Source organism: Zootoca vivipara, chromosome 1 (assembly GCF_963506605.1).
Source record: "Zootoca vivipara chromosome 1, rZooViv1.1, whole genome shotgun sequence".
Taxonomy (NCBI): Eukaryota; Metazoa; Chordata; class Lepidosauria; order Squamata; family Lacertidae; genus Zootoca; species Zootoca vivipara.
This window is the reverse complement of record NC_083276.1, coordinates 28,349,153-28,376,158: the sequence shown is the minus strand read 5'-3', so window position 1 is coordinate 28,376,158 and position 27,006 is coordinate 28,349,153. Positions and strand designations below refer to the sequence as shown.

Below are 27,006 nucleotides of genomic sequence, written 5' to 3'. Positions count from 1 at the left end.
TACACATTCACCATGCTAGGTGCACAGGTCGGTGCAGGTTCATGACATGTTCAGATGCACATTTGCAGGTCTTTGATAATGCCATGTCCTCAGGTGAACCCAGGCACACTTGAATAATAAGTATGTGAACATATAAAAATGCATTATATTGAATGAAACCATTGGTCAGTTAGTATTGTTTACATTGACTGGTCATCGCTTTTCAGAGTTTCAGACAGGATTTTTCCTGTGACTTACTTGGAAGTTACAGGGATTGAACCGGAGATCTTCTGCACACAGTGTGTGATCTTCTGCTCTACTACCAAGCTCACGCATAAGGACATAGAAGAAGAGCCTGCTGGATCAGGCCATTCTCCATCTGGTCCAGCATCCTGTTCTCACAGTGGCCAACTAGATGCCTATCAGAAGCTCACAAGCAGGACCTGAACACAGCAGGACTCTCCCCTCCCGCAGCCTCCAGCAACTGGTATTCAGAAGCATACTGCCTCCAGCTGTGGAAGTAGAACATAAGTAGCCACTGGTAGCTTTTCTCCTCCATGAATGAGTCCGAGGTTGTGGCCATCACAGCCTCTTGCCAGTGGCGAATTTAGGGGAGCACAGCCAGTTTGGTTGCACTGGGTGCAGAGCCTTGGGGGCACCACTTGGGATGCCATAACTGTTACTTAGAATGGGGTGCGAGAGGCATGGGGGCATTGAATTTTGGCATCACACAGGGCGCCGCTGAAATTTGAGACCCCAAGGTCTGCCACTGCTCTTGTGGGAGCAGATTCCATAGTTGAGCTGTGTGCTGTGTGAAATACTTCCTTAGCGCTCAAAGGCTTATAACCAATGCCAACAATACTCCTTGAGATCAGTGGACTTTAGCCTGCTATTTTCAGTGGATTTACTTACCATTATTACTTAGCTGGATTTCACCCAGCTAAGTTTGGAGAGTGAGGTGCATCTGTCTGTTAAGCAAGCAGAGTGTTATGTTTACCGGAAGTTAGTTCAGCTAGCATAGCGTTGAGGAAAAGTTAGTCAGGCAAGTTTGCTCCACTTGAAAACCAGAAAGGTCCAGCTTGCTTGAACTGACATAAAAATCACTGACTCGGCTTCTGGGCCGCTTAAAGAAAAAACACAATATGCTCTGCTTTTCCTCTAGAGCATGACTCTGCAGAATTCTGGGACCTTTCCACCGTGTCTGTTATTTATCATGCGGTTTTGGTCTGTAAGGTTGCTGGCTGGCTCCTACAAGAAACAGAATGCTGGCCTTTATTTTACAGGGCTGATACAGTAAGGAAACCTCATTCACAGAGACTAAAAGGACAGCCCAAGATTTCAACCCTTTCCTCACATTTTGGCTTTCATAATCATTCCAACCATATGCTTTCTGACACATTCACACACACACACACACACACACACACACACACACACACACACACACACACACTGAAATGATGGTGCCAGGACCAAGATGGAGAATTTACAAAGGTGGCCTAAGACATTTTGCTGCTCGAGGCAAAGGACAAGATGGCCCCCCTCCTTTCCATGCATACAAGCTGACTAGCTGTTGATTCTTGCTTCAATGTGGGTGATGAGACAGTGTCCTCTACCGCTTTTGAGGGCAGCAGGCTAGTTTAAGGTATGCAGGGCAGGTTGCTTGGAAGTAACACAGAATTCTGTCTTCCATTACTTCCCTGTCTCCCTCTGTATCAGCTGCCTGAGGTAGCAGCCTCTCTCTGCTTAATGGTAGGGCCTGCCCTGAGTGCTTACTTCTGTCAAGTTATGATAAGGCCTTTGTCAAAAGAGGACATGGATTAGCTCATTTCTCCTACTTCTTGGCACTTCATGCATATACACTTTCTCTTCTGTTCCCCTTAATCACACGGTGTTCAGAGAGTTGTATTCTTTCTTTCAGATCCCTAAGATTTATTGGGAGCTCTCAACAAAGCGTGTTCTTTTCATGGAGTTCATGGAAGGTGGGCAGGTGAATGACAAGGCCTACATGGAGAGAAATTGCATCAATGTCAATGAGGTAATATCCCCTCTGTCCAGATCTGTCCGTCTTTCTATCCATCCATCCATCTGGTATTTATAGGCCATTCCTTAAACATTTTACATTAAACAATTTAGAATGTGATAGCAATAAAAACAAAAGATGCAGGAACCATTTCTGCATTCCACAAAAGCACTATTTTTGGCCCACAAAATGAAATGAGTGAAGTTTCAGCACAGCTTTACATACAGTTTCAAGCTTTTCTAGTAAGTCCCAGTTCTTTCTCTTAATTTATTTCTTAAAGGAAAGATGTGTGCTTAGAATTGTCATAGTCTGTTCCAGATGTGGTCATATTTCATTGCCTGGTGAAATGATTCCTGTGTACTGGGTGCACATAGCTGGCTTTCAGGGGATTAAAGTGTTTGTGTCCGAGGGGAAAGGAACCTGGTCTTTATTTGCAAGAACCGGGCAGGTTCAGCCTGCCATCCTTGCCTTCCTCCAAGTCAGTGAATTCTGATTGAATCACTGCTGCCTACTTTCCCCCCTGTGTGCTATTGATGAGTGTCGAAATGCCATTTGGTTGACTAGCTATCAAAGAGCTCCGTCACAAAATCAATTGTACTTAATCTGTCTGTCCACCTGTCTCTGGAGTCCGGACGCTCCCTCCTCTCATCTTTTTTTATTCTGTGGCAGAGTTCACTCCGTGTCAATTATAGACATTCCAAAATATATCTAGGGGGGGGGGGAATATAGTCATGTGTTCATTGCCCTCCAAGAGGTTACGTCTTTATTCTCCTACTTCCCACTAGAAGGAATTGCTCACAGATGTAAGTAAGCTCACACAAATCACATTGATGCACTAATTGCCAGTAGCATGAAGGGAAATTAGAACCTTTGCCTCATTGCCTTCCTATGCTTCCAAAGCTATCATTTAGACGCACTGTATATAACAGTTGTTAGCATCCCTGTCACATTCTGGTGTGACCAAGAAACCCTACTATGCGAACCCTTTGATGGGGCCATGCAAGTGAAGGGGCAGGACTGTGCAGAGAAGAGTAGACTTGGGTCTCTGTGTCTGCCATCATTGAGTTCACCAAGGGCCAGGGAGCAGATCTAGCACCAACCTTTGTGTCGACCCTGAGTGTGGCACTTTCCATTCTGAATACATGTTTGCTGTTCATTCCTGTGTAGTAAAGGAGAGCCATTCACTTGGGGACACTGTTGCAGGGAAGGCAAAAGCTCTCACTGACAACATGGGAGGACATATTGTCTCACACTCTGCAGAGGTCCTTGATATTTACGTGGCTATTTTATCTGAGAGAGTAAAGTTAGATTTATTCCACCTACTCAGGTCTTTGTTGCTGGAGAGGGTTGCAATTTTAGAGGTACAATTTGTTAAGGTTTCTGGTTATTTGTACCCCCAAGTATCTTAATTTTGTATGGCAGAGTTTTATCTTTGTGGTCTTAGTGAATCCTTTTTAGATATGAGAGGGAGTGTTGAAGCACATTGCCTCAGATTTAGCAAAGTTCACCTGAAGGCCTGATACCATTGCAAAAGTACCGAGTTCTTCGATCAGCGTGGTTGCTTTTATAATGGGGTCTGGTGTCATGAACATCAGGTCATCTGCAAAGAGCCCTCATTTATTTGTTTTAATTTTAATTCCACACCCTTAATATTAGTGGCTGCCCGGAGTCAAATTGCTAAGGGTTCGAGGACCAGGATGAATAGAAAGGGAGACAGTGGGCATCCTTGTTTTGTGCCTCTTTGGATTGTGATGGTGGTGGAGTCCACATTGTTGATTCTGCATTTAGCTGAGGCTTGGGTGTAAATTTGTTTGAGGGTTTGTAGTACAGAGGGACCAAAATTCATACTGCTTAATTGTGCTAGTAGGTATTTCCATTCTAAGCAATCAGAGGCTTTAAGGATATCGAGGGATATAATTGTCAGTGAGTTTTTAGTTGTTTTGCTTGGTCTGGGGCTATTAGTTTGTGTAGGAAGGCTTTTAGGCAATTAGCCAGGATGGATATGAATATCTTGCAGTCCTGATTTATCAGTGAGTTTGGGTGATATGATTCTACTATGAGGCTATCTTTGAATGGTTTTGCATGCTTTGTCTACAGCATTTATTTATAAGACACCTTTCTTGATCGAGTCCACCACTAAAAAACCAAAGAGATCTCAGCCTGGGGGGGGAAAACTCTGCCTGGGGTTTTGGAGAGCTGCTGCCAATCAGAGTGGGGTGTGCTGGGCTTGTCTCTGTGTAAAGCAATTTCATATGCTTTCAAAGATCTCAGTTTTTCTCAGCTTTGCTACCTCATATAAATATATGAAAGTCCCTTTTACTGACTCAGACCATTGTCCCTTCCACCCAGTGATGCCTACTCTGACTTGCAGTTAGTCTCTCAAGTCTTTCTCAGCCCTGCTGAGTGCTGTTTTGTTCTCTTTTTTTAAAGAACAAAAACAGACACTGCGTGTGCTGGGGATTAAACACGGAGCCTCCTCTATGTTCTAGCATTGATATACAGTCTCTCTGTGGACCTACAATGGCAAGCATGCCACCTCACTTTCCCTTGAAAGAAGCCTTGCCATTTTTTTATTTTTTATTTTTGCTGGGAGGGGCTGAGAGGAATCTGTGCTAAGCAGGCTTTCTTTTGTAGAGCAACACAGCCTTGAAAAAAGCAGGCTGAGCCTCTCTCCTCTAAATGGAAAGGATCCCTGAGGTGAAAGCTCCCTTCAAACCAGGTTACTGACATTTACTTAATGCCGTCTGTAGCGGGATTATCATTAAAGCTGCCCAAAAGCACATTAATCTCCCTGGATCCATCCGAGCGCCGGACTGTAATGGCATTTAATCAGAGAAGCCTTTGATTTCTAAAGACAAGTGCAAACACTGAGATATCTGCCTGTGGAACAGTTACTTATTCATGTGCGAGTGCGGCCTAGAATGAGAACATAGCTGGAGGACTAAGGAAAGGCGGGGAAAGAACTCGAGAAGACGCATCATGAATGTAGAGGGCAAGGCAAAAGAATGGAGCAGGGACGTGTGTTTGAGAAACGGAGATCTTTAGGCAAAGGGGCTTTCCCTGGATCAGGCGACCAGATAGCGTTGCATAATATAGAGACAAGTGCATGGCAGCTGGTTGAATGTATTAAGATCAGGGAAGTAGCCAAGTATTCTCACTCTGATCTCCAGCCCCTGTGGTCCAGGGGCTAGAAGGATATTTTTGCATATAATTCCTTAGGCTCCATCACAAAAATGATGCTACAGAGCTGCAAGGGCTTTGTAGTTGCAGAGTGCATGAACTCAGCTGTAGTGGTCACATTACGTACCAAGAGAGGAGATACATGAACACAGCAGGTGGGGGGAAATTTGCAGACCAAGGGCAATATTTCCCTCTGGGTGACCTTCCAAGGGCCACATGCTGGTGGTGGGCAGAGCAACAAATTTTAATGTTGCCTTAATACACTAGGCTAGTTTCTTTCTCGGTCCTCCACCCAGCCAAGCAACAGGCATTTGCAGAGTTCAAGGACACATTCATCCAGGTTGGGGATGTGAAATAGAGCAACTGATATTTAGAAGCATTGCTGCCTCCAGCTGTTAAAGCAGAGCATAGCCGTCATGGCTAGTAGCCATCAATAGCCCTCTCCTCCATGAATCTGTCTAATCCTCTTTTAAGCCCATCTAAGTTGGCCATCATTTCTGGGAGAGTGAGTTCTATCATTTGATTATGCTCTGCATGAAGAAGTACTTTATCTGTCCTAAATCTTCCAACATTTGACTTCATTGGATGCTTACAAATTTTAGTATTATGAGAGATGGTGAAAAACTTTTCTCTATCTACTTTCCCATGCCATGTATCTTTTTTAAAAATAAACGTCTATCATGTCACCTCTAAGGGCTCATTCACACTTCTGCTTGTATGGTGCTTGTCCGGTGCCTGAAAAGCACAGGGCTGAGCAGTTTTGCCTTTGACCCACCGCTTTGCCCACCTGGAAAACCTGCTCTTTAGCGCTAAATCAAAACAAACAGCAATCCATGGAAAACCCAATTGCTGTTTGAACTTGGCCTGGTGGGTGTTCGCAGGATAAAGTGGCAGGGGAAATGGAAGTGTGGATAACTCTAAACTTGCCTTTTTAGTTTAGGAAAAGGCAATTAAGGGCTTATCCACACCCCAAATGCTGCAACCATTCTTCATAGGGGAGTCACCCCATCCCCTTGATCATTTTGGTGGCCCTTTTCTGAACCTCTTCTAAACCTGCAGCTAGGAACTGGTAGCATTGAACAAGCAGAGTTTGCCCACAGACCTGAAAGCAAACTGGACCACATTGCGAGATTCGAAGCTAGGAAATCCTACTGCCATTCCCTTTATATTCTTTCTTCTCATATGCCATCTCAAGTGGGCTGATCTGGGCTGTCCAAGTGGTAATGGTGAATCACTGCTGCAGCATGCCAAAAGACAGGCCTAAGTTGCCCAGAGACCGTAGAACAGAATACAGTGGAACCTCGGTTTACGAATTTTCGGTTTACGAACTATCATAACCCAGAAGTTAGTAAACCCAGGTGCCCGAGGCCTACTGAGCGTCCAATGCCTTTGGGGAGGCCGGGCCTTCGCTCCGATGCCTCCTGGAGGCCCGGAGCGAAGGCCCGGCCTCCCCGAAGGCATCGGAACGAAGGCCAAACCTCCCCAAAGGCATCGGAGCGTCCGATACCTTCGAGGAGACTGGGACTTCGTTCCAATGCCTCCCAGAGGCCGGGGAGCGCTTCCGTGACTGGGCTGCAGCTGCGGAAGTGCTCCCCGGCCTCCGCTACTTCAGGGGGTGTTTTTCCTCGTCTAGAACGGATTAATCAACTTTCCATTACTTTCAATGGGAAAGTTCGCTTCGGTTTATGAAAGCTTCGGTTTATGAACAGACTTCTGGAACCAATTGTGTTCATAAACCGAGGTACCACTGTAATGTGAAAATGTAACCACTGCTTTGACCCATATCATAATGATACTTTAGGAGGCTCATGTTGAGAGTATGGAACTCAGCTCCTGCCTTGAGAATCAAAGTCTCGATCTGCAGCATGATGTGGTAGTACAGATCTGACATGAGGTAGTAGAATGGATTCTGACATGTTGCGCTGTAAATTAGATATCAAAGACTCGTTCTTTTTTTAATATATATATATACTCTTCCCTAGATAAGTATCACACCAGGGAGAAAGGTTTAATTTTACTTGGAGTTCATTTTACCTGAGGTAGCATCCATAAATGGCACCTTCCCCTCCTGCAATCTGAAGTTGAACAATTTATTCTTCCACATCATTTGGTTACAAGTATAGTCCAAGTTGAAAATGCTGGTTCTCTGGTTTTTTTTAAAAAACGGGCCTTTCTCCCCATCACTGATGAACCAGGATTGTGGGGCCATTGCCTAGTTGTACACATTACCTCTTTGTCTTAGCCAAACTTTGCAACTGCGGTGCAAATCTACCTCCATAATTCCTCACCAAAATATTGTTCCTTCTGTGTGTTGATTTACTGTCCTGTTTTCTTATGGTGCTTTCTATGTGGTTCCATGAACAAGGGATATTGCAGAGTTGAGATGATGAGCAAGCAAGTAGTGTCAGGGCCCCTAGATGTCACACCACCTTGGCTAATTTCACACCAACCAATGTGACTGGGGACCTGCAATGGCAGGGTGTTTTTTTTAAAAAAACCACGCTCACTAATCCTATTAACCTTCGATTAAAGTTCCAAAATCAATGCTATTCTTTTGGCCTGAGGAGGTAATATTGAGCCCTGAGAAATGAGCTCCCTCACGACCTTTACTTTTAATGAGATCAATAGAAGTTAGTGTCGCCGTCTCTTAAAATAATTGGCAAATATTAGGGCTGAATTCGGGCCAACAGCTAGTATCTGTTCTAAATTGAAAGAGACAGGAATAAATAGAGGAAAGGCACAAACAGATCTGGTCTTGAGCTCCTTGTTCCATTTAGGATTTTCCAGTGCTCAATGTGGACGATATGGTCAGCACAGGTGCCATTCCAGAGGTAGGTAACGTGCAACACCCACAAGACACAATTGTGCACTGGTTCACATATTGCCAGGTTAGAATTTTACTCTTCACTATTAAACAGTTTCTGCCCCCCCCCTTAACCGGCTTAATGATTGGTGTCCTAGAAACCAGCAGAGCATAGTATTTTCTCTGCAAGGGCCCTTTCTGTGCCCTTTAGAAATTGTGTTCTCTGGGAACTGCAGGATACCTGAGCCGCCACAGGCCTGGGATTCCTGAAGGGGTGCAGATTCTTTCTCAGTGACACTTTGTTGGGAGTGGTCGGTGGCATAATCTGGTAACTGAGGACCACTAAGTTGCTTCCGGACAAGCTGGCAGCCAACCAGTGCCACCAAGGCCACTGGGCAACTGTCCTCAGGTGGGAAGGCTTTCCTACCCTGGGCAGCCTCCCCGCATAACACAGGGAAGCTTCCAAGGTGCAGACGGAGCCGTCTTAACAGCTGCAGTTATCCCTTCCCTGCAAACTACTCTGGCTTTGTTTCACTTTGTTCTTTCCTATTTCCTGGATTTGCACAGCCCAACATACAAATTCCTGGCTTGGATATCATTCTCCCCATGTCAACTGATGACATTTTGTTGCAGTTGCACATACTGTATTTAATGTTATTTCTTTTGTCTGGAACACAGAGGTCACCAGAAGCTATTGGTTCCTTGAAACATTGCTGGGTCCAACAGTCACTGTCCCAAGCTCCAAAGTTGAAATAGGTTGGAGTTTATTTGACAGGGCATCAATCCTACAGATTTATTTGGATGTAGTAGGCTGTCTTTTCCCTAAGGAACCTTGGGAGCTGTAGTCCTGTGTGTTGGGAGATGGGGATTGCTGACAGACAATTCTGTAGTGTAGATATACCCACTGGAGCTGTGAGGGAAAAAGATAAAAAGTCAAGTTCCCCAATTAATTTTTTTTACTGGTTTGTCCCCAGTTTGTAGCATCCTCGGCTTCTGCTTTGATCCCAATATACATGAAATTCAAGCTTTTTTGCTTCACACTGATTGGCCGATTGGTCCAGAGAATTAAATGTTGCAGCTGCTGTTCCCTAATTAAATGAGCATTCATCCTGTCATTAATACAGTGTAATATTTTGACATTTATCTTTTCTTTTCTTTTTTTAACCATTGGATTCTGTTCATGCCTGAAGGCAAACTCAAAAAGAGGCAAATGCAGCCAGAGTAAAGTTTTGAGTGATATTTTACTGGAAATAGTTATTCTCCAGTCTCTTGACAGGCACAGATTCACAACTGGCATCAGATTTATTAGCACTTTAGGCTAAATATGTACCTAACTGTACATTTAAGATCCTCAAGGGTGGATCTCCTACGGGTGCCTCCACCATCCAAGATGCCAGAGAGGGCTCCTTCTCAGTGATGGCACCCCAATTCTCCCCAGAAAGGTTAGCTTGACACCCACTTTATGGTTCTACTGATGCCAGGCAAATACCTTTTATGTCTTGCCAGTCTTATTAGATGCACTTTTAATCCTGCCAACCATTTTACATTTCTTACCTTGTAAATTGCATCTTAATTGTTTTATCCGGTTTGTAAAACACCCGTGGGACTATGATCAAAGCCACGAAGAGTAAATAAATACAGACTCTCCTGCAAATTCACAGTTGCATGTGCACAGTCATAAAACAGCATATCTGAGCAAGCATATTTGTATACACTGGTATGTACAGATGCTTTACCATACTTGCTTTCTCACAAGCGCACCCAGAGCCTCCTCACCTTGAACAGGGAAACCCACAGGGAGAGCTGGGCTTCATAACTGGGTGACATTTGTGTGCTGCCTCTCCCCACAGACTGGGCCCGGATAGTGCCTCTTATTACTGTAGCCTTGTGATTAATGTTGACGAACAAATTTAGATTCCTGCCCTTGCTCTCACTGCCGCCTGGCCCTGATGTGCTCCGAATCGCAGCAAGCTGTCTGCTTTCTGGGATGCAGCACAGGCAGGAGGAACATGTATTTCTCTGCCTCCCACCACCTCCTTGAATGATGACCAGCGTACCTCATGGCCAAAGGCACAGTCTACCCCACTTTGCACAGAAGGGGTCCACAATGTCTCAGAAGATGGCGGTTTTCCTTAAGAGGAAAATTCACGCAAGGTCAGCTGCCGTTGTGGTGGGATTCCTCCCCTTCAGGCTTCAGCTTCTGAATGCAAACTGTTGCCTGGGATTCCACAAAGCACCGCAAATGCTCTCAGCCTTGGTCCACAAAACACGTACAATTTTAATCCTGGGGTGCCAAAACTTGTCCTCCAATTCTCAGGGTTTTCCTCCCTCTGCAAAAGAGTTTTTCTGCTTTTCTGCCTTGTTCTTGAGGCACTTGAGAATTTATTTAGGATTTCAAGTGGTGTGGGGTTTTAAGTTCACGATCTTGTGAGATGACCAAGGTTGTTTGTGGGAGGCGGAGTTATTGTTTTGTGCTGTTTTTAACTATTTTGTGCTTCTATCCTGTGTTTCTGTCTTATGAACCACCCTGAGATCTTCAGTTGAAGGGCAGTATATAAATTTTAGCAACAAACCACCACCACCACCTTGGTCATCTAAAAGGCTATAGAACATTAATCAGTCAGCGATCTGGTATAATGAAGGCACCAGGTGAACCTCCCTGGGAAGAGCATTCCACAAATGGGGAGCTGCTGCAGAAAAGGCCTGTCTCATGTTGCCACCCTCCAGATCACCCATGGAGGAGGCACACGAAGAAGCTCCTCAAAGGATGGTCACAAAGTCCGGGTTGGTTTATAAGGGGAGTGGCAGTCCATGAGGTAGTTTTCTTCCTTGTAAATATTTATGCAGCACTTTGCAACCTCCCTGGCTGCCTGCACTTTCTGATCTGGAAAAGCCCCATGGGAGCAATTACTTTACAATGTTTCCCCTGAGCTTTAGTTGAGGCACAGGCATTCAGGAAAGCTGCAGAGCACAGACCACGAGTGAGATGATTTGTTGAATGAAAGAAAAGATGCTCACCAATGCCAATTCACCAGTTCAAAAATAAGGTCAGCGTAACAAAAAAACAACATGAATGAGACTTTTGCTAAAAATTTATGTCCCCTTTGATAACCAAATGCAATTTCTTTCCCATTTACTGATGGAGAATGGTTAAAAAAACCACACACACATGCAGGACAAATGTTTGGCACAACACTAATTCATATTCCACCAGCTCCCTTTCCTGAGCACCCAAAGCTTCCTGGGCCATATTCTGGCCTCTTTAGAAGCTGACATTGAAAACATCCTTTATGAGTTTGTCTCTTTTGTCTGCCTGACCCAGCCCACCCTCCTCTACCCTAGTGGCAGCCCTGAGACCAAGAGATAAGTGCTAATTAGATTAAAGATGCTGTCAAGGGCTGACCTCTGTGGGACTGTAGGCAGAGGCCCTAGAGGGCATTGGCCTCTGGCACTCAGCCATTTTGAGTAACCCAATAAAGAAGTAAAATGTACCAATTGCTATCTGTTTCCTCAGGGAGTTTTCAATATTTGATCTGCTCCTAACCTTCTGTGCTGAGTCAGCTTCAGATCTGAACATTCTTTCCACTGCCTGCAAGTCAGCTCTTTCCCTTCTGCCTTTAGATCCCATTCTTATTTTCTGTGGGTGGCCTCTTTGGTTGCTAAGTTTGCCTGTAGTCTATGCAGCAACCTTAGCTTTGTTTTTGGCTGCTGAAACTGATTCCAACAATGAATCCCAGTGACTGCCGGCCTATCCTAGGTTTTTAAAACTTGCATTAGTTTGCATACCTCTAAGCCCTGGGGAGCAAACATTGACATTATGACCCCCCGCCCGAGCTGTCATCAGTCACCACAGCTTTTTTTATTTATTTTAAAAAAATTATATTTATTATGCAACTTCTAAAGATTCAGAGCCTGAATTTGCTTGTTTTCTAAGTCCTTCCCAGTTTCTTTTTTCTTTTGCATTGTGTATGTTAGACTGTAAGCTTGTGTTGTCAATCTCTGCATGACACATAGTAATAATGACAACAGTATACCTGTGTTTCTCCGAAAATAGGACACCGTCTTATATTTATTTTTCCTCCAAAAAACACACTATGGCTTATTTTCAGGGGATGTCTTATTTTTTCCTCCTCCTCCTGCCGCGGCCGGCATTGCTGCTGCGCCTATCACTATGTCTTATTTTTGGGGTATGGCTTATATTCCTTGAATGCTTAAAAATCCTGCTATGTCTTATTTTATGGCTATGTCTTATTTTTGGAGAAACAGGGTATATATATTGTTAATAATTATGGAGTATAGCACCTCTCAGGCCCATCAATAATTTGATCATAGGAGTTTAAGAAGATGCTTCTACTTTTTCTGATTTTACACTTTAATTTTGAGTATTTATAACATGACGTTTTTCAATATATCTAATCACCTTATGTCTGCCATACCGGTAAAAGACCACTTGGGAGTTTCTAGAGATATGTTTTGATCTGCCAGTTCAGTGAAGGGGACTTCTTTCAACTGATACTGTAAAGATACACCTGCATGTCAGGTTAGGAAGTGAAATAGAAGAATTTGGCATTGAGCACCAGATGCTCTGAAGTGGAATGTCTGCCGTGGAATCCCATTGGGTTGCAAAGAATTCTGTATAATGTTCTTGCCAAATGGCTGCTGTGACAATGACCTAGAACACAACCAACACACTCCTGCAGCTATTTGCTGCAGAGGAAAACAAGTTTTTTTTGGGGAAAGCTCTCTTTCCAGGAAGATGCCATTATTGAGGAGTCTTTGATGAGGATCCAAAACACACCAGGATTTCCTAGACTCCCATTTGAAAAACCATGGACTGATATAATTGTTTCTTTTTACTTTGACTCTGTCCAGAGCTTTCAAAGATGAGGTCCATGTTTCTTTATTTTATTTTTTATTTTTTTACATTTGTGGGAAGTAATTTCTACAACACAATATTGTGTCAACATATGGTCTGGATTCCTGGAGTTTGAAACACGATTCCCTGCTCATGGCTCACCTCAACCACCCTTCTATTATTTTTTGTTCTTTCTCTTTCTCTGTATTTGCTTGTAAGCACCTGGATATGGGGCTACCTGGAGGAAAGAGGTCACGTCGACGACGGGTTGTTTGATATATTTTCCCCAGCCACTCTGAGCAGCTTCCAACCGAATATTAAAAACAGTACAGCATCAAACATTAAAAACTTCCCTAAACAGAGCCGCCTTCAGTTGTCTTCTAAAAGTAAAATAGTTGCTTATTGCCTTGACATATGCTGGGAGGGCGTTCCACAGGGCGGGTGCCACTACCGAGAAGGCCCTCTGTTTGGTTCCCTGTAACCTCACCTCGCAATGAGGGAACCGCCAGAAGGCCCTCGGTGCTGGATCCCTCATGCTACATTCCTGACCCCAGTGCCATCCCATCAGTGTGCATGAAGTGTGGTCTGTGCATGTGCATGCTTGGTGTGGCGATCCATGCAATGTGCTCCAGAATCCTTCTCCCACACGGAAGTGTTGGGTCTGAGGTTTGTTGCTGGTGCCTGTGGAGACTCTCCCTCCCTACCCCAAAACACTTCGAAAGTTGGTTGCTTATACTATGTGCTTGTTGATGTGTTAAGGATCTTTTGTAATAATTGTCTTTTAATTGCCTCTTGGGCAACCTGCTGCGGGGTTGTTTGTGTCTGGCTGGGGGAAGAGGTTGTAAGGCAATGTGTGCGTGCTGTTTGTGCGTGCTCTTTTGACGCATAAGGGAGGGAGTGTATTCGCCCTCCCCAGGGAAAGTGAGATGCAGAGCTCTGGGACCCTTCCCTGCCTCTGAGCTAGCTTTTAACTTTAATAAAATGGTATGGCGATAAGGGGATGATTGGGGAGAGGGGTTGATGAAGGGGGATCACAGGCAGTGACAGAATGATTTGTTGTTGTTGTTTAGTCGTTTAGTCGTGTCCGACTCTTCGTGACCCCATGGACCATAGCACGCCAGGCACTCCTGTCTTGCACTGCCTCCCGTAGTTTGGTCAAACTCATGTTCGTAGCTTCGAGAACACTGTCCAACCATCTTGTCCTCTGTCGTCCCCTTCTCCTAGTGCCCTCAATCTTTCCCAACATCAGGGTCTTTTCCAAGGATTCTTCTCTTCTCATGAGGTGGCCAAAGTATTGGAGCCTCAGCTTCACGATCTGTCCTTCCAGGGAGCACTCAGGGCTGATTTCCTTAAGAATGGATAGGTTTGATCTTCTAGCAGTCCATGGGACTCTCAAGAGTCTCCTCCAGCACCATAATTCAAAAGCATCAATTCTTCGGCGATCAGCCTTCTTTATGGTCCAGCTCTCACTTCCATACATCACTACTGGGAAAACCATAGCTTTAACTATACGGACCTTTGTCGGCAAGGTGATGTCTCTGCTTTTTAAGATGCTGTCTAGGTTTGTCATTGCTTTTCTCCCAAGAAGCAGGCGTCTTTTAATTTCGTGACTGCTGTCACCATCTGCAGTGATCAAGGAGCCCAAGAAAGTAAAATCTCTCACTGCCTCAATGATTTAAATAGCCTCAATGTGCGGCTTCATTTTTGCAAACATCACAAATCAGACTAATATCTGATTGAGCAAAGAGGTGTGGCAGTAACAGCAAGGAAGGGGCAGCGAGAGTCTGATGTGCATTAGAAGCAGGACAAGGAAATTGTGGCTAATATCAGAAGAGGCATTTAAATCATTGGAAAAAAATATTTTCCATGGTGTTGTGAGGGCATCACATCAGAGACAAGCAAATGCTAACGGCATTTCCTGTGAGAGTGGAACCAAATATTATGACGAATGTGGGGCTTCCACTGAAATGGGCAGCCTTGTGTCAAGTTCTTGCTCCCTCTTCTTAGTCATAGTAATGCCCTGCAATACCATTGTGTGTTTACTTGCCCTACTGCTGTTTTCACCAGCAGTTCTACACTGATTTCCCATCATGAAAAGGAGACCAGCAGACACTAATGGGTATTTTTAAAATTACGAGTGTTTGCTATAATTGGGGGGGGGGGATTGAACCCACCAATTGGTCACAATAAGCATATTTGTTGAAACTATAGTGTCTGTTAAAAACAACAATTTCCTGCCTATGTTAAAGACAGTGTTCTTGCATCACTTATGAATACAACCTGTGTCTATCTCACTGAAACTCATGTGAGATGGTTGATACACTTTGTCTCCACTGGGGCCACTTCTCGTACTTCTTTCTATCATTTTTAGGCATGCACATAATATATATAAAAGTGTAAATACACGCACATATTCACAAGGACACTGCATCTCTCTGTTGAGTGTCCATTCAGTAATGTATGTAATGTCTGAAGCTGCACTCAGCTGGGCATTTCAGTTCTGCTTTTCATGATTCCCCTTTCCACCTTCTTGACTTCCTGCTAATTCCTGCACTCTCACCCATGTTAAATCTTTAGGTAGATGCTCTCACATTTGCCCCCTCTTTGGAGAGCCATAAGAATGTGAGGAGGGTGCCTGCATTTGCTACCTACCTGCCATGGTGCTAAGGTGATGGTCCTGTCAGGTCAAACATCTCATCTGGCAGATGGAATGGTCCCCTCTCTCCTCCTCCTCCTGCACAGTGTTCTGAGGTTTTTCCCCTCATCCCCTCCTGGTAAATTTCAGGCATGCATGGGGTAGGAGAGGGGGGGAACGTCCCATTACACAAACATAACTTCTTGCACAGGGCTTCTGCTGACACAGAGACTCATTAGTTGAATCCTGCCCTTTGTTCCCTGGCACGTGCCCTGTTGCTTAGCAGAGTCTTATACGGTGTCCCCCCCCCTCTTTTTTTTTGTTCAGATATCTTACAACTTGGGGAAGATGTACAGTGAAATGATATTTGTCAATGGCTTTGTGCACTGTGACCCACACCCTGGCAACGTGTTGGTGAAGAAGTGCCCAAGTACAGGCAAGACGCACATTATACTTCTGGACCATGGGCTCTATCAGGTAAGCAGAGAGCAGTGAGAGGACATGGGAAGAGAAGGAGGGCTGTCCGTACTGAGATCAGAACTTTGCCAGGAATAATTATTTTGCCATGGTAGCCAATGGCAATCTTTTTCTTTCCCAGTGAGGTTTTTGTATCTATATTATTCTGGTTCAGGAACCAGGGCGGATGAAGAGGAGATGGGTGCTGTGATGATGCAGGGAACAGGCAGGCAGTAGGAGAGGCATGGGAAGGAGTCCACAACCTGCTGCCTTCCAGGTGCTGTTGGACTTCCATCAGCTGTAGTGGTCAGTGGTCAAGGATGATGGGAGTTGTAGTGCCACAACATCAGGGTAGAGTACCAGGCTGCAGAAGGCAGATCTAAGGTGAGGGTGCCTGGGTTGCACCAACTCGTAGCCTGTGGGCTGTGGCTCATAGAGAGGAGGTGGGCAGCTGTCTTAGCTGTGGGAATGGCTGACTGACTCATTAGGAAATATAAGTTATGGGGCCAAGCAGAATGAGTGAGCAAGACTGTCAAGAATATGAGCTGCTGGACCCACAGCAAGGAGGGCACCTTATCCATATTCCACGTGGGGTGCAGCTTAGAGCTATGCTGGAGTAGTAGCCAATTGCCTCTGTGTGAATTAAACAAGTGACACAGGCCAACCTATTTCTTATTCATAGTTGTCACTTAATCCCAGCTGTTTTCTTCTCTTATAGAATTATGTATTTTCGGTGCATAATGTTATTTAACGGTGCTTTGTGGAAAATTCCTCCTCCTCCTCCAGGTCCTGTCAGAGAACTTCCGCTTGGACTATTGCCGGCTTTGGCAGGCCTTGATCAAATCTGACATGAAGCGTGTCCAAAAATACAGTCGGCGGCTGGGAGCGGGCGACCTGTATCCCCTCTTTGCCTGCATGCTCACTGCCAGGTCTTGGGAGTCAGTCAACAGGGGCATCGACCGGCTGCCAGTCACTAAACAAGAGGTACATCTTTTATTATAGCTGTCTAGTAGGTTAATATAAGTACGTAATAAACAAGGAGACTGCCCTGAGAACACTCTGGTGAACAGTCATGGATACCTCAACTAAAGAAGGTCTGCATAGGAGCACAGGAACCTGCCTTATAGTGAATTAGTCCATGTATCTCAGTACAGACATACCTCAGATATATTGCGGATTCAGTTCCAGACCACTGCAATAAAACGAATATCGTAAGAAAGCGAGTCACACAATTGTCTTGGTTTCCCAGTGATATAAAAGTTATGTTCACACTATATTGAAGTCTATTAAGTGTGCAATAGGGGTGGGAGGGGGAAACCTGGCTCCGGACCTAGCCAGCTCTACTTCCGTGGCCAAAAGAGGCAGGGCAAAAGGGGGCGCTTCCTTCCTCTGGAGCAGCTGGGCTGCACCCGTATCCTCGTAAGGAGCAGCAGGAACAACTGTGTGGTGGGGATAGGCTCCTGTAGCCTTGTCTCGAACCCAGCAGCACAGCAACAGCTCCTCCGGTCCTTCAGTTTGAAGGGAAAATGCAATATCTGCGAAGCACAATAAAACAAGGTGTGCATGTATTGACTGCACTGACTGGCAGGAGCCCTCCAGGGTTCCCGACTGCCACCTTTCCCAGTCCTACCTGGAGATGCCAGAGAATGTGTTCCCTACCACTGAGCTATGGCCCTTACCCAGTTCTTGTGTGATATCTTATGTAGAGGCGCATGTAGGAGAACCCAGGTTTCTCAAGAGGGAAGGGCTGCCACTTAGTCTTAGAATACTTTTGCTGTATGCAAAAGGTTCCAGGTTCAGTTCCTGGCATGTCCCGTTAAAAGAATGCTCCGTTTGGGAATGATCTCTGACTGAGACTGTGGAGAGGTGCTGTTGCCTAGAGTAGACTGCACTGGACTTGATGGACCACTGGTGGTGTTCTGTATAGGGCAGCTTCCATTTAGATTCTCCTTTGACTCTCTTCTGGATTTTACTAATTAGCATGCTAGCTGCTAGAGGATGTGTTTGTGAGATGTGCACCAGTGCTCTGGATTCATTGAAATGCTTGCAGAGTGTGATGGACAGGTGTCTCCAGCAACAGACCACAGGCCATACTTCCTATTTGTTGGACCTGGGCACCCTGGGCTTCTATTTGTTGAGCTCCGGATTGGCCTTTCCCAACCTGCTGCACTTAAATAGTTTCGGACTGTGTCTCCCATCTGGCCCAGGCAGCATGGCCAGTGCTCAGAGATAATAGGAATTATAGACCCAAACATTTGGAGGTACCTGGTTCAGAAAGGCTGTTCTACAGAGCAAGCCCTCTTTGCAAAATCTGTGGTAGCTGCTTCTAGATTATGGCTCAGAGATTATGGATCAGCTCTCCATTGTGAACCTTTCTCATCCCTATCTCACCTACCGTCTGACTGTGCCAGGATGTGGAAATCCGGACGAACGCTGCCATGTACCTACCTCAGATCACCAAGCTGCTGAACAGTGTCCCCCGTCAGATGTTGCTGCTGTTGAAGACCAACGATTTGTTGAGGGGGATCGAATCAGCTCTACAGACACGGGCCAGTGCCAGCTCCTTCCTCAACATGTCTCGCTGCTGCATTCGAGCTGTCTCCACGTGAGTTCCCTTTGCCCCGTGAGGCACGATCCTCAGCTCTTGTTTGGCTAGTGATTCCTACTTCCTGGTACCCTGCAGAGGAGCTAAAGAACACATGTAGGCCAGAATTCAGATGCATCTGGTTGTGGAAGATTTAGCCAGACCCAATCACTGCTGTTCTGTTTTAAGGTGGAAGTGGAATACCAACTCCCCTTTGAATCTTCTAACACTTTGTAGCCAAATGCGTAGTCCCCCTTTCCCCAACACCATTATTACATTTTTTTGAGGGGGGCAGAGTTAATTGGGGTTATTATTTGGGGGTAAGCACTCCCTCCACACATTACTGCACTTCAGATCATGATTGTCACCTGTGATTTGGGGGCGGGGGAAGCAGGAATGAAAAAGATATAAGGTAATTCTATTTGGAAAGGGGCAATGTGATAGAGCTGACTCCTAGAGGGGAGAAGAGATGGACCATAGAAAATGAAATGGCTAGAGCACAATCTCTACAAGCTATTACAGGATAGAGGCCAGAGCATCTGTGAGATGGTCCATCTCATCTAGGCCATAGGAATTTGAGCAGCTGTTGCATTGTGTAAAAAACAAACAAACAAATTTCTGAGCTCAATAAAACTTGAAGCTGAATAGGGGAAACATGAGAAGAGGATGTTTTGATTGCTATGTTGTGCAAAATTGAGTGGCAGAACGTGGCTGTTCTACAATACGTGTCCAGAGTGTGGAAATAACATTGGTGCCGTGAAACGTTTAACATCCTGAGATGTCTTCAACCATCTTTATAAATCTCCTTCAAGTGGCGCAAGCAGAGGGGAAGCGTTGAGAAGTTGCAAGTTTGGGGTGCAGTTCTTTATTTGAGTAATGGCAAAAAGGAATTCCTACCCCCTTCCTCCCCTTGTTAAGAGGGGGCAGTTGGTTTGCATCCTCAGTTCTGCCTTCATTCCTGCCATATGGTACCCACTGTAGAATTGTAGCAAAGGCTACTAGTAACACAGGTGGAGGTGGCAGGTGGAATGAAAAGGTAGAGGCATGCCTGGTGTTTGTGAAACACTTCTCCAAGGGAGGCTCACCTGGCACCTTCATAACATAACTTTAGGTGCCAGGCAAAAACATTTCTCTTTAGCCAGCCCTTTGGCTGATCAACATTTGATGCCCTTTTAAATGTATTTGTGGGAGAGCAGGGGGTTATTGGTTAGTTCTTGCTCTTGCTTTTATTACTTATTTTGTGCTCTCATTTTGCATTTTTATGTTGTGAACTGTGATCTTTGGATGAAGGGTGGTATATCAATTTAATAAATAATAATTTTAGGCCCAAATGGGGTCCAAATGTAAGCCAGCAGAGGCTGGTGCAGTGTATTTCACTTGACCCAAATTTATGAATTGGTTCACACAGTAAACTCCACCAGAATTGCTCTTTCACTGGCTTCCTGTTGCTGGGCTTTGTCCCTGTAAGACAGGGGTGGGGAACGTTTCCCACCCCCCACCCCCCGGCTGACCAGATCTGTATCTGCCCTACCCCTCACGGACTAATTTTGAGATCTCAAAATTGCTGCAAGATCTCACACGTTCCTTTTCTGTGTTTTCTCCAGGCACCAGAGGAGCAAGAGTGACTCACTGTACAGGAAGGCACAGATATCCATCTCTGAGGCCCTGAGCTTGTGGCAGATCAACTTGTACGAACTTTTCCTGCGGCTGAAGGGGTCCCAGCTGGGGAACTGGGTCATTGCTTTCCTGAGCTGGATGCACCATTCCTCGTAGTGACACGAACTGGTGGCAGAAGCTGGGCCTGATTATATCCTTGCCTTTCTCAGCTGTGGCGTTTTGTTTCTATTTCTTCTGCTGGAGTTTTCTGGGTCTGTTTTCATGTAACACACGGTGCTGTCCTTGTTGCCTTTTGCAGGGTCACTTTCTTTCTGAGGCAGAGAAGGCAAAATCACAAAACAGCATCTAGAGCTCAAGGGAGCCAGAAATCTCATGCTTCCAGATATACCGGTAGTTCAGGATGGTGGCAGCTTAGGAGAAGGTTGCAAATTTCTCTGTCCACAGATCTCCAGTTGAAGTCATAAAGAACTGCACAGGACCAACGAGCTTCTTACAATACCATACAGGTTTCTTGAGCAGATACTGCAGAATTGTTGCATTAATTCCCCTTCAGTTCTGCTGAAATGTTCCAAAACAAAATGGATACCAGGTAGGCAAAGAACTGAAAGCCAGAATGTCTGAACAGTACTCCCACTTCTGGGAGATCTTGAACGCAAAGGCCGGGAGTGAAACCAGTGAGAATTTCTTTTCTTTTTTAAAAACAACAACCACAACCACAGACATGTCTATTAGCATAGCTGCCAAGTACCCCGTTTTCCCCGGGAAACCCCCGTTTTTACTTACCTTTTCCCGGTGGTCTCCCGTATCACCTCGTCTCCCGTTTTTCTCCGTTATTTTCTCCTGCCGGCGGCCATTTTTTCTTTCTGATTTGCCCTTCTATGGGCACCAAAAATGGCTGCCGCTGGCTTCAAAAGTTGCATCTACACATGTCCGGAAGTGCATAGACGCGACTTCCGGTGTCGACGGCAGCCATCTTTGGTGCCCATAGATGGGCGGAGCGACACTGGAAGTTGCACCGACGCACTTCCTGACATGCATACAAGCAACTTTTGAAGCCAGCGGCGGCCATATTTGGTGCCCATAGAAGGGCAAAGCGACACCGGAAGTTACGCCGACGCAACTTCCGGTGTCACACGGCTGCCGCTCCCGGATTCTGCAGTCCGGGACTTAGAAGGTAAGCTACTAGCCATGGACTTCAAGTAACCTGTTTTGGGCCTCTCTGGTTGTGAGATTTGGGAAATTTGGGGACATTTTAATTGCCTTAATTGCCTGACATGTAAACTAGAGGCAGCAACGCCAACCTGCCTTGAAAGTGTTCAGAGAGAGACACTGTTGAATGGCAACACATTATTGTCTGATAACTCATTCACAAGTCAGTGCTGGTCATGTTTTGTGTATTTGCAAGGGGAAATAAACAAGAGTGCCCTCCCTTTGGGAGGTTAAAAACAGCACATGACCTTTCTCACAAGAGCAACCTGTCTCTCTCTGTGCTGTTGGCAGTGAAATTGGATCTATTCACCAGCTCCACAGATGGAAACAGCTAGTTTTGTCCCTTGCTGAGTCACAGAAGCTGCTCAATACCCTCCCATACAGAAGTAGACTGGGGGTATGTCCTCACTAACTCGCTTTCCATTCTTGACTATTTGTTTAGTCATTTATTTCAGAGAATCCGGGTGATATTCCTCCTAAGTGGTTGTGTTCCCCCTTTTGTTTCTCCCATTGAGAGAATAAATAAATACCAAAACACAGTAAATAAAGGATAGCGCCTAACATTGTCATGGAACTTACCATTCTGAAACCTTATAAATATGGACCTACTTTGCATAAAAGGGTTCTCACTAATGCATCTTTCTTGAGTCTATAAAGGCAGTTTGATAAAGGAGGAACAACAGACTTGTTCTTGTAATAAAAAATATTAGCCTTTGCGGCCATTAATTAATGACCATTTGTAAATCATTAGCACCCTCCAGCAGCTGTAAATAGCTGAAGAGCACTCACATATAGAGAATCTGTAAGAATTCTCTATTTAGAGATTTGCTCCAAATGTACAATAGTATGACCTTTAACATGTACAAAAAGTCTGTGAAATTTTCCATGATCCCACTGATAACCAGACATCAGATTATAAATTGGTTTCAGTTTGTTTGGGGTGTGTGTGTGTGAAGGACCATTCATTATAGACATTTCAAAGATCCTCTTTCCAGTTCATTGATATAAATCTTTTAAGTATATTATACCACAGCCATTGCCAGACATTTGTTGTTATTGCTATGCCTAAATCTCCCCACCATTTTATTTGACAAGCCATAGGTCTTATCAGCTAAGAGATTTAACACTGAATAAATTCTACCAATTTTACGGTCTTCTACTGTACCAGGTCCACGAAAGAGAATACTTTCAAACTTGTGTTAGATCTCTCTGACTGAGGACTGCATTTGACTGAGGGTCAAAACAAAACGTCTGAGTGGAAGGTATTGGGGCAACTGTCGAATTCATCCTAGCTTTTGATTGCTCAACAAAGCCACTTTCAATAAAGTCCTTCAGGAACATTCATCCTTTGGTCCTCCTCCAAGCAGACACAAGGCCACTTGTAACATGAGGAATGCTGGAAGTGCTCTATGGGATTTTTTAGACTTGCCAAACTGAAAAGACTGCTGTTGCACATTTCCCCATGTCTTGGTGAATATTGTGTCATAGCATATAGTTCGTGAAAGGGGGGGTTGTTAGGGGGCTGTTTTTATACCAAGGCTTGCTGTTTTGTCTACCAAGCCCAGTATTGTCTTTATTGAATGGCAGGGGCTGCTCAAGGTCCCAGGCAGAGAAAGGTTTTCCCCATCGCACGCTGCCCAGTCTTTTCAAATGAGAGTGCCAGAGATTGAAACGGTGATCTTCTGCATGCTCCTCCGGTAGTGAGCAGGTCTAGAAACAAAAATTAGGTGGGGCAACAGATCTACCACTGACCTGTGTATAGCAGGCTACATACCATGTAAAAAGTCAGTGGTCCTACGTATGCACATGCCCCTCTTCATCCAGGTATGCAAGAAGCATTGTGACAGATCTAGCAAGGCAAAAACACTTTGTGGAGGGGATGCCGAGTAAGGTCAGTGATGGATATGCCCCAGGGAGATTATGGGTTAGTGCAGGGGTAGGGAACCTAAGGCCCGGGGGCCGGATGCGGCCCAATCGCCTTCTCAATCCGGCCCGTGGACGGTCTGGGAATCAGCGTGTTTTTACATGAGTAGAATGTGTCCTTTTATTTAAAATGCATCTCTAGGTTATTTCTGGGGCATGTCTGTTGTTTTTACATGAGTAGAATGTGTGCTTTTATTTAAAATGCATCTCTGGCTTATTTGTGGGGCATAAGAATTTGTTCTCCCCCCCCTCTTTTCTCAAAATATAGTCTGGCCTACCACATGGTCTGAGGGACGGTGGACTGGCCCAGGGATGAAAAAGGTTGCTGACCCCTGGATTAGAGGACCCCCCCAAAGCAGTCTTTTTTTCCCTTAGGGGGTAGGCAGTACACAGGGGACTACAGAAGAGGAAGAACTGATGAACATGCTTTCCCTCCCCATTATAGTAAAGATGCATTAATGTCACTGCCCGATATATCCCTCTTATTTTGTGTGTGTTTCCTTCCCTGGGTTTGAATGCTTTATGCCTGAAACTAGCTGTGGGATGCGTTCTTGGTAATGAAGAGAAGGCTTTAAATATTTTTCAGAAACGAACCCATTTTTTTCCATCAATGCTCACATACTCCTGCAACCTGGCATTTCAGCTAGAGCTCTGAGGGCTTCTGAGCCCCCCAAAGTTCCCTTTTTTCTCATTTACATGTCATGTTCTTTCCCAGCAGGAAAAGAGAGATAAATGGGAACTTCCATTCTCTTCTTGTGTTTGAAGGAGGAACAGAGAGGAGGGTGTGTGTGTAAGTCCGAAGCTCATAATCACATTTTAGATCAGATTTAGGTGGTCGCCTGAATTGGGCCTAAGAGCTGGAGCTACAAACCATGAAATATGTCATTCATCTCTTGCTTTTGCCAATAAACTAGGTGGTCTTAAGAAAGCCACAGTCTCTTAGCCTTTGCCCTCCCCCTGAAATATTCTCTATGAAAATTTTGGCTTAATCAAACAAGTTGTTATAAGGATTGCAACAATGTAAGAGCAATGCTTTGAACATTCAAAAGCACAGAATAGATTATTATGGTTAGTCATTCAACCCACATTTCACGCATGCCAATTTGGTTGTGTGAACTGGCCCACACTGTAATCCTAACAGATTTCTGTTTAAAAGTCATACATTTCTTTTCTGCAAATCCAGATTCCTGCCTTGTTACAGTAGTGTGTCAGAACTTGAACTGCTTAAGGATCTCACTAACTAAGCTGGTTTCCTTTTGTGGTAATAGCAGAAATGCAAAAAAGGACTTAACCTTTTGTGCTATCAGATGGCAGCTTTCAAGGTTTGAATAATAAAGGGTCTCCCTAATTCATTTTGTCTCCACTTTGGATTCTGCAACTGGCTATTCAAGATCAACTCTTCCGTGTTCCATATTTTTGGAATAAGCTTTTACTGCTCGCTGAGAGCATCTTTCTAGATGCCTGCTGAAATATACTCGGAGTCAAGAGTGAATTTCATGCTCTTTATTCAGCTCATAGTCATCAAGGAGGAGAAGAGAAGACGAATCACTCTTTTCCCAAAACCATCTGCTTATATACATTATTTACACAATGGGCCTTGCGTGATTGGCTACTTCAGGGCTACACCTGTGGGCCAATTATATTGTGGATTGACTTTTGCCTGCAGCCTGATTGGCTGCTCCTACAGGCCAATCAGGTAGCAGATTCACTTATGCCAGCCGCCTGATTGGCTGCTCCAGCAGGCCAATCAGGTTGCGGATTCACTTCCACCTGGAGTTGGATTGGGTAGCTCCCGCTGATTCTGAATCCTATTGTTCTAGGATTCAGCTCAGTACATAACACCCCTCCCCTCTAAGTTCCAGTCCTGCCCGGGAAGTTGCATTCGTAGTCCCCAAGGTCTGCTGGCCGCCTCCGTGTGCGTTGTGGCCTGGGGTGTTCCTTGGTCAGGGGTTCTGGTTCTGGCTCGTGTTCCGAGGCTGCTGGCTGTGCCGGGGCTGTCTGGTCTGGCGCCACTGAACCACTAGGTTGTGGCTCTGGTTCCGGTGTCCTTCCAGCCTCGGGGCGCCCCTCTGTGCCTACTGCTTCTGCTTCCTCTGCCCACCCCTCTCGCTCTACAGGCCTCACTGCCCTGCTGTCCCCTTGGGACCCCTCTGTCCCGCTCTCCTCCCGGGTTCCTCCTGGGAATCGTCGCCGTATCTGGTCGCAGTGGCGGCGCCAACATTGCCCCCCTTCCGTTAGTACCTCGTACGACATGGGACCGGTCACCTTGGTGACTGTGGCGGGTACCCATGCTGGGCCTGCCCCAAAATTCTTTGCATACACTGGGTCCTGGGCCACAAATGTCCGGGGGTTCCTGCCTTTCCCCACCACTACCTCATCCTGAGCTCTGTCGGGGTGAAGTCGGTCCAGTCTAGTTGCAAGGCGCCGGCCCATTAGTAATTCAGCTGGGCTCCGGCCCGTCGTTGTGCTTGGGGTGCTGTGCTGTGCTAGAAGAAATGCGGCAAGGCGGTATTCCCAGTCCCCTTGTGTCATGCGGCGGAGGCTGTCCTTGGTGGTCCGCACCATGTGCTCCGCTTGGCCATTGGTGGCAGGGTGGAATGGTGCTGAGCGGATGTGGCGGATGGCGTTCTGCGCTGTGAAGGTCTGGAACTCCTCTGACGTGAATGCGGTTCCATTGTCCGAGACGAGGGTGTCAGGGAGCCCGTGGGTCGCAAACAGCTTACGTAGTACCCGGATGGCTGCCGCCGTAGAAGTGGATGGTACCAGTGCAACCTCCAGCCATTTGGTGTAGGAATCCACCACTATGAAGAATGTTTTTCCCTGGAAGGGGCCAGCGAAGTCCACGTGCAAGCGTGACCATGGATGTTGGGCGGACTCCCAGGGCTGGACTGGGGCCCTTGGGGGATCCGGGCGGGATTCTTGGCAGGTCTGGCAGTGTTGGACCCAGGCCTCTATCTCTCTGTCAATCCCCGGCCACCACACATAACTCCTGGCAAGGGCCTTCATCCTCACTACCCCTGGGTGTGTCTCGTGTAGGGCTGTGAGGACCCTTTTGCGGAGGGGCTGGGGAACAACAACCCTGCTTCCCCATAACAGGCACCCCTTGTGGGCCGACAGTTCATGTTTGCGGTTTGTGTAGCCAGCGAATTCTGGCCCGGGGCTGCTGCTGGGCCATCCTCGCCACACCCAGTCCAGGACCCGGGAGATGACCCTATCTTTTGTGGAATGGTGCGCAATTTCTTGTGCCTGAATGGGTCGGTCGGGAAGCAGCTCCAGGGTCATAACCTCTTGCGCAGGCGCTGGGTCGGGGCCTGTTTCTGGTAGTGGTAGCCTGCTGAGGGCGTCTGCGTGGCCCATCGCCTTCCCAGGGCGGTGGATTAGTGCATACTGGTAGCCGGCAAGGAAAATTGACCACCTGAGGACACGTGGAGACAACACTTGGGGGGTCTGCTTCTCAGGGGCAAACAGGCCAAGCAACGGCTTGTGGTCAGTCACTATGGTAAAGGGCCGCCCGTACAAGAAATCATGGAATTTTTTAACGCCCTTCACGATTGCCAGACCCTCCTTGTCAATCTGTGAGTAGTTTCGTTCGGCTGCAGCAAGCGTCTGGGAGAAGTATGCCACCGGCACCTCTCTTCCATCCGGGAGTTGGTGTCCCAGGACAGCGCCGATGCCATAGGGAGAGGCGTCGCATGCCAGCACCACTGGCAGCCTCTCGTCGAAGTGTGCTAAGACCGAGTTC

General features: G+C 46.0%; 1 protein-coding gene across 3 annotated transcripts in view; it reads left to right on the top strand.

Annotated features, from left to right (window-relative positions):
- ADCK1 (aarF domain containing kinase 1) overlaps window positions 1–25,284 on the top strand; it is a 102,755-nt gene extending 77,471 nt beyond the window's left edge. For 2 of the 3 annotated variants that reach the window (XM_035107924.2, XM_035107919.2), the window contains exons 7-11: window positions 1,901–2,017; window positions 15,803–15,952; window positions 16,718–16,915; window positions 18,343–18,536; window positions 20,120–25,284. In XM_035107924.2, coding sequence (XP_034963815.2) covers window positions 1,901–2,017; window positions 15,803–15,952; window positions 16,718–16,915; window positions 18,343–18,536; window positions 20,120–20,288 — 828 coding nt within the window. In that variant the 3' untranslated portion in view covers window positions 20,289–25,284. The remainder of the gene's footprint in view (window positions 1–1,900; window positions 2,018–15,802; window positions 15,953–16,717; window positions 16,916–18,342; window positions 18,537–20,119) is intronic. The other variant, XM_035107923.2, reaches the window with a different exon arrangement.
- Window positions 25,285–27,006: the final 1,722 nt, after the last annotated feature.